The sequence below is a fragment of the Mus musculus genome, chromosome 2 (genome assembly GCF_000001635.26).
Source record: "Mus musculus strain C57BL/6J chromosome 2, GRCm38.p6 C57BL/6J".
Lineage (NCBI taxonomy): Eukaryota > Metazoa > Chordata > Mammalia > Rodentia > Muridae > Mus > Mus musculus.
The window spans coordinates 19,233,001-19,247,373 of record NC_000068.7 but is presented as its reverse complement, the minus strand read 5'-3'; the positions used below and the strand labels follow the sequence as shown (position 1 = coordinate 19,247,373).

The following is a 14,373-nucleotide window of genomic DNA, read 5'->3' as shown; positions in this document are numbered from 1 at the left end:
GTGGGTCCTTAACGGTGTCCATATAAGATAGGAAACGTGTCCCCATGAGGATGGAGACAATAGAGGCAGTCTAGAGTGCTGGCTACCAGCAAAAACTGGGCAATGAGGAACAGTTCTGTCCAGTGTCTGGAGGATAAGTCAAGATAACGTTGAAACTTTGAACCTCTTGACCCAGAACTGACTGTTATTTTGAGCCACCCAGCTTGTGGCCCGAATATCTCCTTAGTCCCCAGTGATTCTGTTAGGAAGAACTGTAGAGGGAGTGCTTCTTATTTCCACTTGGAAGAAAAAGAACCACAAGGAGTCATGAGATTAAAATCACAAATGCATAGATAGAGAGTTTGAAGTCTGCTGAGTGAGTTGGACTGACAATGTTAATGGACTACTATGGACAACACAAAAATCGCCCCAGAGACAAGCCTGTAAGCACACCTGCAAGAGGCTCTCTGGACTGAGGATAGCTTCGGGGATTCTCTTGATTACAGTAACTGATATGAGAACACACATCTTAGTTGTCTGCAGGACCAGTCTCTGGGTGTCAGATCATGTGCTATATGAAATGGAAGATGTTAGCTGAGCACAGGAATTCATTGTTCTCTGCTCGCTGGCTGTGGATATGATGTGACCTGAAGCTGCAAGCTCCTTGCGTCATTAATTCCTGCCGCGATGGAGCACATACTTTGAATTATGAGCCAGAAACAACATGTTCTCCCTTAAATTGGTGTTGTGAGGGTATTTTATCACAGCAACAGTAAGCTGGGATGGTGAGGGAGACGTTAGAGGATCAGGGACAGCAGACAGCAGAAAGCAGTTGAACTTTCCCCAGATGCCTGTTTTAGGAGCTCGAGGACACCATGTGGCCGGGACTGGCTGAGGCTGAGAACGTTTCTGAGCCACTTCCCATCTTCCTACCTAGAAACTGTCTCTCAGTCACCTCCCTTTCCCCTCATGCTGCGCCTTAGGATTTCAGCTGACCCAAAGCTTACCAAGCAAATTTGGTTGTTGTTATGAAGCCCGAGCTGAAAAAGCAGCAGGGACGGCTGGTAAGGCTCTCTAAACAAAAGGTTACCAATCTGTGGGTCACGCCCCTCTATGGGTCAAAAGATCCTATCATATTGCATGTAAGATATTTTGCATTTATGATATTTACATTATGATTCATAACAGTAGCAAAATTACGGTTATGAAGGAGCAATGAAAATAATTTTATGATTGAAGGTTGAGAATCACTACTCTAAACTGACCGGTTCTGGGTGAGGACAGGATACAGGGAACAGCACAGTGGGGAGGGGCACGGAAGCTATGTTCTACAGGAAAGCATCCTGAAGAGAGGGCACCTTGTTGCTCGGAATAATAAATTGCACTGAGCAGACTCAGATGCCAGGTTTTCCCAATGAACGGTCCGAAGCTTTGGCCACTGGCCACCTAATTCTCTGAGCCCACCAGGACTGCCCCAGTGGCTTGTTTTCATGAGGGAGAATTTCTGGAAAGAAGCTGTGCCTGCAAAGCCTGATGTCAAGGCACTGGTGATGTGAGAGGTTGGGACACTGCAGGCTCACAGCCTGATTCCCTTACCTTGTGTTAGTTCTGGCCCCCTGGACAGTTGATCCTTGCTCATCCATGTCAGAACTAACAGGCTAATAGATACAGATCTTTTGGAATTTATTACTCTAGCCTACTATAAGCTCCTACCAACCCAAAGCTAAGACTGCCCTAGATATCCTCTGAGGCCCACGGGGCAGATTCCCCTATCTTGCTGTAACTGCATCTACGGTGCATTGGTTTGCGATTTTCTTTATTCTGCTCCCTGTAAAACCTCATGGACCTGCTTCCACCTGGGGACATGGAGCCCTCTATCTTCCAGGCCAAGATTACTCAAGTTTGGCTTTAGAATAAGCTTTCTCGTGTGATTTGAGGTGAGAGCTGTGGGTTTTTTTTTTTTTTTTTGTGTTGTCCCTTCCCAGATTTGACATGAATTGTACATTTCCCAATTTCAAAGCAAGCCCAGTGCATTCAGATGAACTAACATGCATGTCATTTTGTTCTTTTAAAACTGAAATTCGTTTCTTTTCTTGTGATAGATAATTACTTATGAAAAGGGAAAACTGAAAGACTTGAAGTTTCCATTATTATTTTTTTCTGAGTGATTAATACTAAGTGTGCTGAGAACAACCATGTGCAACTGTTGAGTCTTAAAAATATTTCCCTTTTTAAAGGAGAAGATAAATGCCATAATGGGCGTCTGAAGTTACCTTACGTGTATATGGCTGTCTTGGCTACATGTCTGTGTAGCCTGTGCATACATGTGCCTACATGCCTGTGTGTAGCCTGTGCATACATGTGCCTACATGCCTGTGTGTAGCCTGTGCATTCAGTACCCACAGAGACCAGAAGAGGTCATCAGATCTCCCTGAACTGGAGCTGCAGATGGCTGTAAACTGCAGTGTGGGTGCTGGGAACTGCAACCTGTGCCCACGAAGAGAAGCCAGTGCTCCTAAGCCCTGATCCATCTCTCCAACCCCATTCCCTTATAACTGGCTTTTGCCCAAACATTGTTTTTTAACAGTGTTCAGGCTAAATCTCAGAGCTTCCTGCATTTAGCCTTTAGCACTGAGTTGTAGTCACATCAAAACACTGTTTAGAAGTTAGCCTTACCTGTACCAAGTTGTAGATGCACTCAATAGAATTCTTCTTCACGTCCGGGTCCGAGCTGCTCAGCAGTCTGATGAGCGGCTCCAGTCCACCATGCTCAAATATCTGGACTTTCCCTGTGTACTCTACGGACATGTTCGCAAGACAAAGACTAGCAAACTCATGGATGACAACTTCTTCTGTACATCACAAAGAAATGAGACAGCCTGTTAGCTATTTACAGACGCTCTTCTTCACAAGCTACTCTGAGCACTGTGTGATCCTAATGATATGGCAGGCGAGGGCAGGAGGTTCTAGTGATCCAGTGCGGTGGGATATCGTGCAGTGGTGAAGTATTCTCTGGACATAAGCAAATGTCTGGACTCAATTTTAGTAACATGCACACACATACACACAGAGAGAGGAGAGAGAGGTGGGAGAGGGAGAGGGAGAGAGAGGGGGAGAGAGAGAGAGAGAGAGACAGGGAGACGGAGACAGACAGAGACAGGGACAGAGAGACAGAGGCTCTGGACAGCAAAGCTCTACAAATCTTGCCCACATCACACTTTCTGGAAATTGAAAATGGAGCTGTGGTTTGGTGGTTTGTAAGATTATAATGACAATTCACAGCTGATGGCTCATAAGTTCTTTTTGATGTGTAGTTTAATAAAATGTAAAAAAAAAATCAGTTTCATTTTGGAAATAAATGTAGGACGCAAAGTTACCTTCTGGGGAGAGCTGAGCAATCACTGAATTCATAACTTCTAACTCCCTCAAGAGCTTCTTAACATCACCTACCAAGGAAGAGACAAAATATGAATGTTTATTAAAATAATAATGGCAATGTCTTTAAAGTATTTCCTTAGGAGACAGGTGCTTCTGCCTAACTTCACAGATAAAATGTTGAGGTTTAAGCATGGAAGAAGGAGGTGGCAGGTTTCATCCTCGGGGCAGTTTACTCCACTAGCCTCTGCCTCTTTATCAACACAAAGCACGGTAGCAGCAACATGCCAGATAGACCTGGAACACACCAGCCAAGCTAGCTTACAGTACCCTTACTTGTTTATTATATTAATTCTGTTTTGAAATGTTTATACCTGAGTGCCATATTATATCATTTCCACCCTTCCCCCCACTCCAGTTCCTTCCATATCCTCCTTCCCCCTGCCTCTGTGTGTGTGTGTGTGTGTGTGTGTGTGTGTGTGTGTGTGTGTGTGTGTGTGTGTGTACAACCTTCCATCACTCACATGTACACCTTTCAAGCTTGTCCCTAATTCATCTTCTCTCTGTAGCTCTTCATCTAAGGATGGAACGCCGTGGATTCCCCCATCCACACTGGCACGTTGACTGTTGTCATTATGCAAGGTCCTTTTTAGGAAACCATATTGTTGAGATTTCATTGGAGCCACTTCCCTGTCATGTCTAGAAGACCATATTTTGTCGCAGGTGTCCTGGTCCTCTGGCTCTTCCTCAGTTTCCCTAGAGGCTTAGCTTATGTTGTAGGGATAGCAGAAGGAGATGGGAACCTGCAGTCACTTAGTTTCTCCATTTAAAGGTTGTTTTTAAGTTTAATTTTCATAAGTTTGTGCAGAATGCAAACAATTATTTTAATGTATTTTAACTGATATATCCTGATTGCTTACATTCCACTTATAGGAGATGTCAAAAGTACTTAGAAATGTATTGGTGTTTGAAGTTCACTTCTATGTGGTCTGCTCGACTAAGGCTAGACAGGTACCTCCCTGCCCCCTGCTCCTTGACTTAACTCCAGCTTTTTGAGGAAAAAGGAAGATGCTGCTGTTTTTCAGTTTTGCAACTTCTCTGTTTGGTTCCTTTATCCTCGTGTCCTTTGTCATTCACTGAGCACCTTTTCCTGTGGGATGTGGAGGTGTGGCTTTTCTTCAATGTGTCAGAACTTCGGATTTCTCTGTTTCTGCTGCAAGTGGGTGAAGGTCCAGCAAATAAAGCAGCCTTTGTCTGTGGCCAGACAAGTGCAATGTCCCGAGGTAGTGGGCAGTGGGAAGCAGAGGAAATCCTGAATGTATGTTATTGATAAGGACCCAGTGCCTTGTGGGAATTGGCAAAGCCTCCCCTGGGTCAGGCCTAGGGAACTGGCAAAACCTGCCTCTCAGTCCATGTGTGAACACCCAAGATACAGTTTGCAAAACACAAGAAAATCAAGAAGAGGAAAGACCTACCTGTGGATACTTCATTCCTCCTTAGAATAGGGAACAAAATACCCATGAAAGTAGTTACAGAGACAAAGTTTGGAGCTAAGACGAAAGGATGGACTATCCAGAGACTACTCCACCCGGGAATCCATCCCATAATCAGCCACCAAACCCAGACACTATTGCATATGCCAGAAAGATGTTGCTGAAGGAACCGTGATATAGCTGTCTCTTGTGAGGCTATTCTTGGGCCTGGCAAACACAGAAGTGGATGCTCACAGTCATCTATAGGATGGAACACAGGGCCCCCAATGGAGGAGCTAGAGAAAGTATCCAAGAAGCTGAAGGGGTCTGCAACACTATAGGTGGAACAACAGTATGAACTAACCAGTACCCCCAGAGCTCATGTCTCTAGCTGCATATGTAGCAGAAGATGGCCTTGTCGGCCATCATTGGGAAGAGAGGCCCCTAGGTCTTGCAAACTTTATACGCCCCAGCACAGGGGAACGCTAGGGCCAAGAAGTGGGAGTGGGTGTGTATGGGAGCAGGGCGGGGTGGGGGAGGGTATAGGAAACTTTCAGGATCACATTTGAAATGTAAATAAAGAAAATATCTAATAAAAAAAAGCCTATTTATGATTTCTGGGATTGTAGCTATTCAAGCACTTTCCCCTGTGTATATATAAAAAGCAGCTTTATGCATTTCTGCACTTCAGAACTTCTTGAAGTGCTCCTGACCATAAGGTGAGCCATGGTGGTGCATATACACTCTCCAATTGCTTTCTTTCTGTGTGATTGGCAGTCACAGGAAAAGCTCGTAGCTGCATGTTCCTTGTGGCCTCACGGTGATGCCACACCTTATTTTGTCTAACCAAGCTAACAGTCTTCATCGGATAGTCTCACGCCAAAACATATAGACCAAGTGACCAGAGGTGCGCAGGAACCACTCTGTGGGTCCATCCCATCCACTGACCCTCTCCTCCCTGCTTGATGGATGCTTCTTGCTCAATGCAACTCTGTATTGGTGACCTAATTGATGAATTTATTATTCTGCTTTGACACGGGATTGTTCAAAGAGTCCTCTCCCCTTCTTCCTGAGGTTAAATCAGCAAAAAATAACAGGCAAGCTGCTCAGAACACAGTGCTAGTCTTGGTTCCTTCTTTTTCAACTGTGCATTTATTCCATTACGGCAGCTGGATAGAAATTCTGACCCAAGCCAGGACCAGGTGAAGCAGGGTGACTAGGCAGGGTGCTACCTATGATTTCTGGTTGAGGCAGATCTGTCAGTGACTTTAATACCTGCTCTAACTTCATCAGACCTGTTTCAATTGTATTAAATTTTGGACAGGGTCTCACTTTATAGTCCCAGTTGGGCTAGAATTCATTATGTTGGCCAGGCCAAACTCACTGCAATTCCTCTGCCTCCACCTCCCCTGTACTGAGAGTACAAGTGGGCACTGCTCTGTCAGGCTTGACTGCTTTCTCAACTACATGTGCTGGTTTTACCGTTTAATTCATTCTTGACCTTCCACCTCTTTACAGCACCATCTACCTGGGGTGGCTCTGATGGACCCAAGGTGCTGTTTTGTGAGGTTGTCTAACACCTGACCCAGGGTCTCTGGTGGATGTTCTGGAGCTGACAACAGTCACTGCGTCTGCTATGTGTTCTCAACGAATTAAATATAAACTGGCAGGAGACAGAGGGGGCGGCAGCTGTGTTTTGGCTGAAAAAGGAGGTCCAGTAAAGTAATTTCAATGTCTATTTGAGTCACCTTAGCTTGGCACAGACACACAGCTCAGTAACTTCCAGAAGAGGAGGAAGGGGGAGGAGGAGGAAGTGGAAAAGAAGAAGCAGGGAAAGAAAAAGCAGGAAAGGGGGAAAAGGAAACAGGGAAGGGAGAGGGGGAGGAGAAGGAGGAGAAGAAACAGAAAAAGGAGGAGGAGGAGGTTGTGGAAGGGAGCTCTGTCTCCCACAGGAAGTTTCCGCAGCCAGAATTCTGGTGACCCATCAATTCATCTGCTGTGAGCACAGTGGTTCCAGGGGTGTGAAAGTCACAGGAAGACATGCATTCCAAGGAGCATACATTGTTGCTGTTAGACATGCCAAGGATGCTGTAACTGGGCAGTGTGGAGGTGCGATTGTTTACAGATTAGCCTGGAGGCAAGACTCCTTAGGGTTCAGAGGCTATTTGCTCATCTCTATCCACATTTTCTAGGACACGTGTGAGAAGCGGAGTTATAGCTGTGAAAAATGTTGATTCTTCCAGGAAAAGGAGATTTTGCCAAGCAGCCAGGGATGCCATGTGTTAGCTCCATCATCAAATAACAAAGCAATTAATTCAAATAATTGCTTTTTAAAAATCGAATGCATGGAATCATTATACCATCATAGGTCGTCACACCAGATATGCATTCTGGATTTGTCATCCTTAATCATTACAGCAGAGAGCCAGGTATTCTCTAGAACCCTGAGGGCAGCAACACTCTCCTCACTGGGCAAGCAAATCGCCTGTGTCCTCTTAGCACCAACCACACCCAGGCTATAGGGAGGTCCCAGAGAATCTCTCAATTAACACACACACTTGAAAATATTCCTTTAAAATTTTTAATTTTTTTTCTAATTTTGTGTGTGTGTGTCCCTGTGCAAGAGGAGGCCATAGGCCATAGACCTTCCTTAATCTGGAGTTATAGGCAGTTATGAACCACCTAGTGTGCGTGCCGGAAATGAAATTCTGGTCCTCTGCAAGAGCAGTATGTACTCTTAACTACTGAGTCATCCCTCCATCTTCTAATTCTTAGTAATTTAGAGTCACAAAATCCTCTAGAAACCCATAAAATGCCACTTATATTTCCTGAGCTGAGAATTTTCACCAACAATTTGGAGAGTTTCTCGAGAAATAAATGTTAGATTATAGATGAATGGGCAAAAAAGAAAAATAAAGAAAAAACAAACAGAAAAACAGTAATTGAAAATCTAAATATATGTGCATATCATTCAATTATCTAGAAAAACTGTTGGTTGGGGACAGGAAAAGAAGAATCCATGCTGTACCCAGGAGAGGCCTCGGCAAGGGACAAAGTGATAAACTCAGCCACATTCTGTAACTTGGAGACTCCGGTTTGTGTCTGGTTGGATTCATTCTACATTAAGGGTATCATTGATTTTTTTTTTTTTTTTTGTATTTACAAAGTTGTTGGCGCCATATATTTTTGAAGCTTTTTCCTAAGTTACAAAGTTTGTGATTCAAAAACTACCCTGAAACACAGAGTTGTGACTTGTGCCTGAACAGATACGTCCCGTTCACAGTCGTAGGCTGCCTCTGTTGGCATGAGTCCGACAAACTGCTGTTCTAAAAGCCACAAGACCATTTTAGCTGGTACTATAATGCCACATTTCTAAATATATAAAAATATTTGAATCTGATTCAAAAGTAAATACAACTTTTTTTAAAATACAAGCAATAGTCAGTTTTATAAAAGACAGTTTATCAAAACACTGCTGTGAGTTTCATCCACTAGGAAATTGATATCGAGGCCTTAACTGACATGTGTGCAGGCACATACCACCACTAATTCCAGCTCCAGGAGCTCTATCGCCCTCTTCTGGCCTTCACAGGCTATTACACTCACATGCAGGTGCAACATTCAACAAACATATCTTTAAAAAGAATATGAAATCATTAGTTACACTGTACTCCCCCCTTTTTGCTAATATTAAAGTTGGCTTGAATAAAACTTAGACAAATCCCTTAAAATTAAACTTGAAAGATGGAGAGTTTGTTCATTTTGAAGCATTGTTACTCACTGTTAGAAGCCAGAATACCAAAGATCATCATAGCATTTCTTCTTACAGTTTTGTCTTCGTGGGTGAGCAGTTTGGTCAAAGGCTCCACAGCTCCAAGTTCAAGGAGAGTTGCTTTATTCTCCTCACCTGACACCACGGGTAAAACAAGACCACGCATGAATGAATACCTTTGGTGCAGTGAGCTTTGACCTGTGCCACCTCCCTCTCGTTTGCCCTTTATAGCCCTCTTCAATTTCTCTCAGAAAAATCCTGCAGGCTCCGGCCCCCAGTGTATCCACTGCTCTGTCTTCCCTTGATGTTCACAGGCTCATCCTCAGCTCTGAACTCACAACAGGCCAGCTCAGAGCGGTGTCCTAATATTGTCACAGCATCCCAGACATCCTTATGCTTCTCTGTATATAAAATTTGTGGGTTTTAAAATATTTTTATTTTATTTGTATAAGTGTTTTGCTGCATATATGTCTGTGCACTGTGTGTGTGTGTGTGTGTGTGTGTGTGTGTGTGTGTGTGTGTATAGTGCCTGCAGAAGTCATAAGAGGGCACAAACCCTGGAAATAGAGTTATAGCCAGTGGTGAACCACCAGATGTGTGTTCTGGGAACTGGGCCCAAGTCCTCTATAACTGCAGCAAGTGCTCTTGACTGCTGAACCATCCCTCTAGCCCTTTGATCATGCTTTTATCCATTTAAAAAAAGATGTATTATTTTCTTGTAGATACTTTAATCGACTCCACAAAGTCTGTGTCTGAAAACAGTGAAGTTTTTATCTTTGGGTCAGAAAGGTAGAAATCTGAAATAGACCACAGGTAAAAGCCAAGTGGATGGCAAGGTGATCATCTATGTTTCTCCCGAAAGCTCCATGAGACGACATTTCTCTCCCTGGTCTTTCTTGGGGGTGGGGTGAGAATGGAACCCAGGACCTCATGAAAGCTGAGCGAATGCTAAGCCACTGAACTGTACTCCAGTCTGTGTCCTGTTTCTTCTCAGCATTCCTTGGCTTGTGGGCACCTTCCTCCCTCAAAGTCACCAACCACGTATTTCTGGCCTGTTTGCCCACCACATCTCTGGCTCTGAGCCTCCTGCCCACTCCTTTCAGCAGTCAGGATCTCTGAGACTGTGTTGCCCTCACCTGGAAATCATCTCATCTCAAAGTCGGTTAATTAGCAACTTTTATGCCTGAAATCTTATTTTTCCTAGCCAGGTAACAGCATATATTTACAGCTTCTGAAGGTCTAGTGTCCATATTTTTGATGTATTTTTCTGCCTATTTCATAATTTCAATATTTCATAATTTCACTAATTTTTTCAGAGTTAAACAAATTGTGGGATCTTGGCATGAAACTCAGTTGTTGGATTTAAGTTGCTGGGGTTTGATTTTTGTTTTTGTTTTGTTTTGTCTTTTTTGTTGTTGTTGTTTTAAACAAATTCCATACATTCAAGAGGCATACATTCCTCATTTTCTCTTTTTACCAGCTCATGGCTTCGGCTTGCTCTTTATAATTGGTTTCTGTTCCTTTCATTTCTTCTTAGACATCTATTATAGTTACTGCTGACTTGGGGTTAATCCTTCCTTTACCATTGCCCTTTCTTAAAAAGAAAGCTGAAGCTGCTGGTTTGGAACTTTAAAAAAAGTGTGTGCGTGTTTGTATGTGTGTGTGTGTGTGTGTGTATGTGGTGTGTGTGTGTGTGTGTGTATGTGTGTGCATGTGTGTGTGGTGTGTGGGTGTAGGGGTGTGTGTATGTGTGTGGTGTGTGTATGTGTGTGGTGTGTGTATGTGTGTGGTGTGTGTATGTGTGTGGTGTGTGTATGTGTGTGGTGTGTGTGTGGTGTGTGTGTGGTGTGTGTGTGTGTGTGTGTGTGTGTGGTGTGTGTATGTGTGTGTGTGTGTTTGACATTTGAGAGCATGCACTTGAATAGAAGTGAGAGGCACATGGCTTTTACATGGGCTCCAGGGATTTGAACTCAGTCAGCATTTTAGCCACCCTGACCCTAAACCTTGCTTTCTAACATGGTGCGATACATTTTTATCTGAACGCTCATTTAACAACATTCTACAAAGTTTTATAATTATTTTCTACTTTTATCCCTCGTTTTCTTTCACTCATGAACAGCACAGAAGGGTTTTGCTTGCTAGAATATTGATTTTTGATGTAATTTCTCCATGGTATGGAGATACATTTTGAATAGTTTAGAATCCCTTGAAATATGTTTAGTCTTGTTTTGTGCCTCAGAACACAGTTTACTGAGGTGAGTGCTCTGTAAGTTATTCCCGAGAAATAATGTTCACGCCAGACTTCTGTCAATACAGATTAAATTCATTAATATTGATGGTCAAATCTTCCATTTTTTTAGACTTACTGTCTATTTATTCTTTCATTTATTGAGAGAAAGGTCTTGAATTCTCTCTCTGGGACCATCTGTGGACGCTTTTCTTCCCTTGAATGCCAGCGTTACGCATTTGGAGTAGTCTCTATTCAGTCCACGGATACAGAAGATTTTCTGCAGCCGTTAAATTATTTGACCTCTTTATCATAATGAAATGACCTCTGGCTCCTTTTACTATTTATTTTTCTTATATTAATATAATCACTCCATGTTTATATTGATTAGTCCTTTCATGAGATATCTTTTTACCTTTTATTTGCGCCTTAATATTCTAAAGATCTTTCTTCAAGGCAGCATACAGTTTGGTTTTGGTTTTGGTTTTTAATTGAATACAACTATCTGTCCCTGTTGATCATTTAAATTTTATTTGAATGGAATTTTATTCAGCTGTAAAGGAAGATGAAATTACAAAATTAGCATGAAAATGGGCGGTAAAGCCGAGGAAATTAGGAAGGGCCAATGAGCCTGGGCAAAGGAGGCTGGGAGGGAAAAGGAGGGGGTAGAAGAACAAAGTGGAAATGGAGAATACCCTGAGTGAAAGGGGCCAGTGGGGAAGGGAGCAGGGAGGAAGGGGTGGGGCCGCCTTCAGTTTAACTCTTATATCAACATTGTACACATGGATATTTGTCTTATACTTTGGGTATGATCCAATGCAAGTTTATCTAACTGCTCTTTTTGCTTCTGTGGCATTTATTCTTATCAGAGCACCTGGTATGTATATTATTATATATATATAGTACTATACAGAAACGAGATAGAAAGTTTAACACCAAAAGAACAAACCTTTCAGAGCAAACTTATAGATGGCTTCGCAGGCTTTGGCTAAGATGTCTTCCTCTGGAGACTTGAGCATCAGCACCACAGTGGCTGCCTTTTTGCTTTCAATTGTGATTGGGTCAAACTGAAGGAGAAAAAGGAAAAGTAATTAGGTTCATGTAACTGTCACATCAAAATTAACAGTGGCTTAAAATTTAAAGACGCTGCAGTCTTACAAAAGGATGTGGTCACTGCTCTGTAAGTATGCTGCAAAGTTCCTGTTTAAAAAGGAAACCAATAATCTAGTATGATTATTAATATGGTTGATATCTATTGACCATCTTGCTATCTGTCTCTACTCTCTCTTTTTTCTGTCTTCTCTTTTTGGTAACTGAATTTTTTTAGCTTCCTATTTTATTTCCTCTAATTGATTATTGATTGTTTTCCTGATATGGGTCACATATACCTCTTATATTTTGCATCTTTAATTATTTTTATTTGATGCATTAACATCGTGGGAGGGAAGGGGGCTCAGATTCCACAGTGTTGTCCAGATTGGCCTTGAACTCCCAAACTGAAGCAACCCTTCTGCCTCAGTCTCCAAAGAAGCTAAGTCAGACTGTACAGCACTAAATCTAAATTAGCATTTGAATATTTTAGAAAGCGCATCTTGTAAACAGGTGACTAACTTGTGAGAACGTCATTCTAACTGTGGTCTTTGAAGAAGTAGAGAACATCAAGATCCGCTGGAACAGAGTGATAAGTAAACGCTACTTACTCACTCCTGGAGGTTTACTCAACACTCAGATATGTTACTGTGCCTTCCAGTCATCATTAGGCACAAGGTGGGATAGATTATAAAAAGCATAAAGGAAGATGGGGACCATAGAGCTACACTAGACAGAGCAGTTCTTCCGTAGAAACGCCAGCAGAGGCACTTGGTGTGGTATTTGTTTCTCCTGCAGGGCCTATAGCATTAGAGTAATTTTTTTTTTAAATTTAAAAAGGTGCTGAGAATAAAACGATGGCTGTAAAAGAATGCCACACTATTGGATAAATAATGCCGAGTTGTAATCACACAGCTCATCTGCTTCCCCACAAGGTCGTCAGTCAGCAGCAAGCTTGTTGTGAAATAACAATGTCACGCTCTGTATAAAATGATTGGTGCACCAAGACTACAGACAGAAAGAATGAAAGCAAGGAGAAGGGTTCTGGCTAAGTTCTGCTTTGAAAGGCCAGTCTGCTGAGAAACCAGAGGCATGCAGAGACAGTCTCCAATCTCTGAAGGGAACACAACCAAGAGAAACCACCCTCTGGAAGAACCTCAGAGGTAGCAATGTTCCTGCTTCTGCCCTTCCAACATGGCACTCAAAGGCCAAGCTTGCGCTCTTGGCTTTGCTTTCCGTTCTTCCTTTTCGAGACAGAATCTCACAGTGTAGCTCCAGTTGGCCTTAAGGTAATGAAGCTCTTTCCTCAGGCTCTGGAGTGCTGATGTTGTAGGAATACACTAGTCTATCTGACTCACATGTGGCTCTGGGGGCACTCGGAGTGGAGCCTAGAGCTCGACACCGCTCTAAGCACCTGAGATTATCTAATGCTCCTTGTAGGGAATGAGTATTCCCCGCGAGTCTGGTATCATCACAGTCTCCTTGTGCCAGGTAGTGGTCTGGGAATGTACGCAACGTACAAATGCGCATAAGTAGATGCTGCAGTGGGAATTCAAATCCAGGCAATGTGGCTCCACAGCCTATTGCTTCGTCACTGCTTATCTGTTTTATACTTAGAAATGCCTTGGAGAGTACTTCCTGTTAGACATTCGTTCACCCAACATTTCACAAGAACTCAGCATTTTCTTAAAGCACTACAAGCAACCCTTTAGTCACATTTAAGGAGGGAGAAGGCAGATCGTTCAAGACATAACGTTCTCTGATTCTGTTTCTTTCATGAGAAAATAGCGTAGATCTACAAACTATGTCTGCATATATCAATACATCCCTGACCAATGAGAAGTTAGGAAAACTTCTGTTTTAACCATATTAATACTTTTGCTGCCTCTATTAGCCCATTTTAATTAATAGATCAACAATGAATGGAAACAAAAATCATTACCAGCTATTTCTAGGGAATAGATGCCAAGCAAATGACCATTAGTACACTGAGAAAAGTCTGATTCCATCAGCCATTATCTAGTTCTCTTTAACACTTTGTTATCTCTTGCAACTTATAGAAAAAACTTTAAAATTTTTTTTTACTGCATTTAATTATTGCATTTTGGGGGGTACATGGGACAGCGTGTATGTGTAGGTCAGAAGGCAATTTGAGGTAGTCAGTGAATAATATTCAGTCTCTCCTTTCACCTTGTGGTTGGTTCTTCGGCATCAACCCTGAGACTTGGAGGCAAGCCTCTTTACCTGCCAAGCTATCTCGAGCTCCAGAACAAAGGTTTTTTTGTTTTGTTTTGTTTTGTTTTGATATTTTCTTTATTTACATTTCAAAAGCTATCCCCTTTCCCGTTTTCCCACACCCCCTGAAGCCACCTATCCCATCCTCCCTCCTCTGGCTTCTATGAGAGTGTTCCTCCACCCACCCAACCACTCCCACCTCCCCACCCTCAGTTCCCCTACAC

The 14,373-nt window shown here is 42.7% G+C and overlaps 1 protein-coding gene across 6 annotated transcripts in view; it reads right to left on the bottom strand.

Annotated features, from left to right (window-relative positions):
• Positions 1 to 14,373, bottom strand: part of Armc3 (armadillo repeat containing 3) — a 111,379-nt gene that overhangs the window by 62,870 nt on the left and 34,136 nt on the right. For all 6 annotated transcript variants that reach the window (XR_001783178.1, XM_006497537.1, NM_001271563.1 and 3 more), the window contains exons 3-6: positions 11,775 to 11,892; positions 8,608 to 8,733; positions 3,357 to 3,425; positions 2,656 to 2,831 (exon numbers count right to left, since the gene is read on the bottom strand). Coding sequence is in view for 5 of the 6 variants with exons in the window: in XM_006497537.1 (XP_006497600.1) it covers positions 2,656 to 2,831; positions 3,357 to 3,425; positions 8,608 to 8,733; positions 11,775 to 11,892 (489 nt within the window). In the remaining variant the exon portion in view is untranslated. The remainder of the gene's footprint in view (positions 1 to 2,655; positions 2,832 to 3,356; positions 3,426 to 8,607; positions 8,734 to 11,774; positions 11,893 to 14,373) is intronic.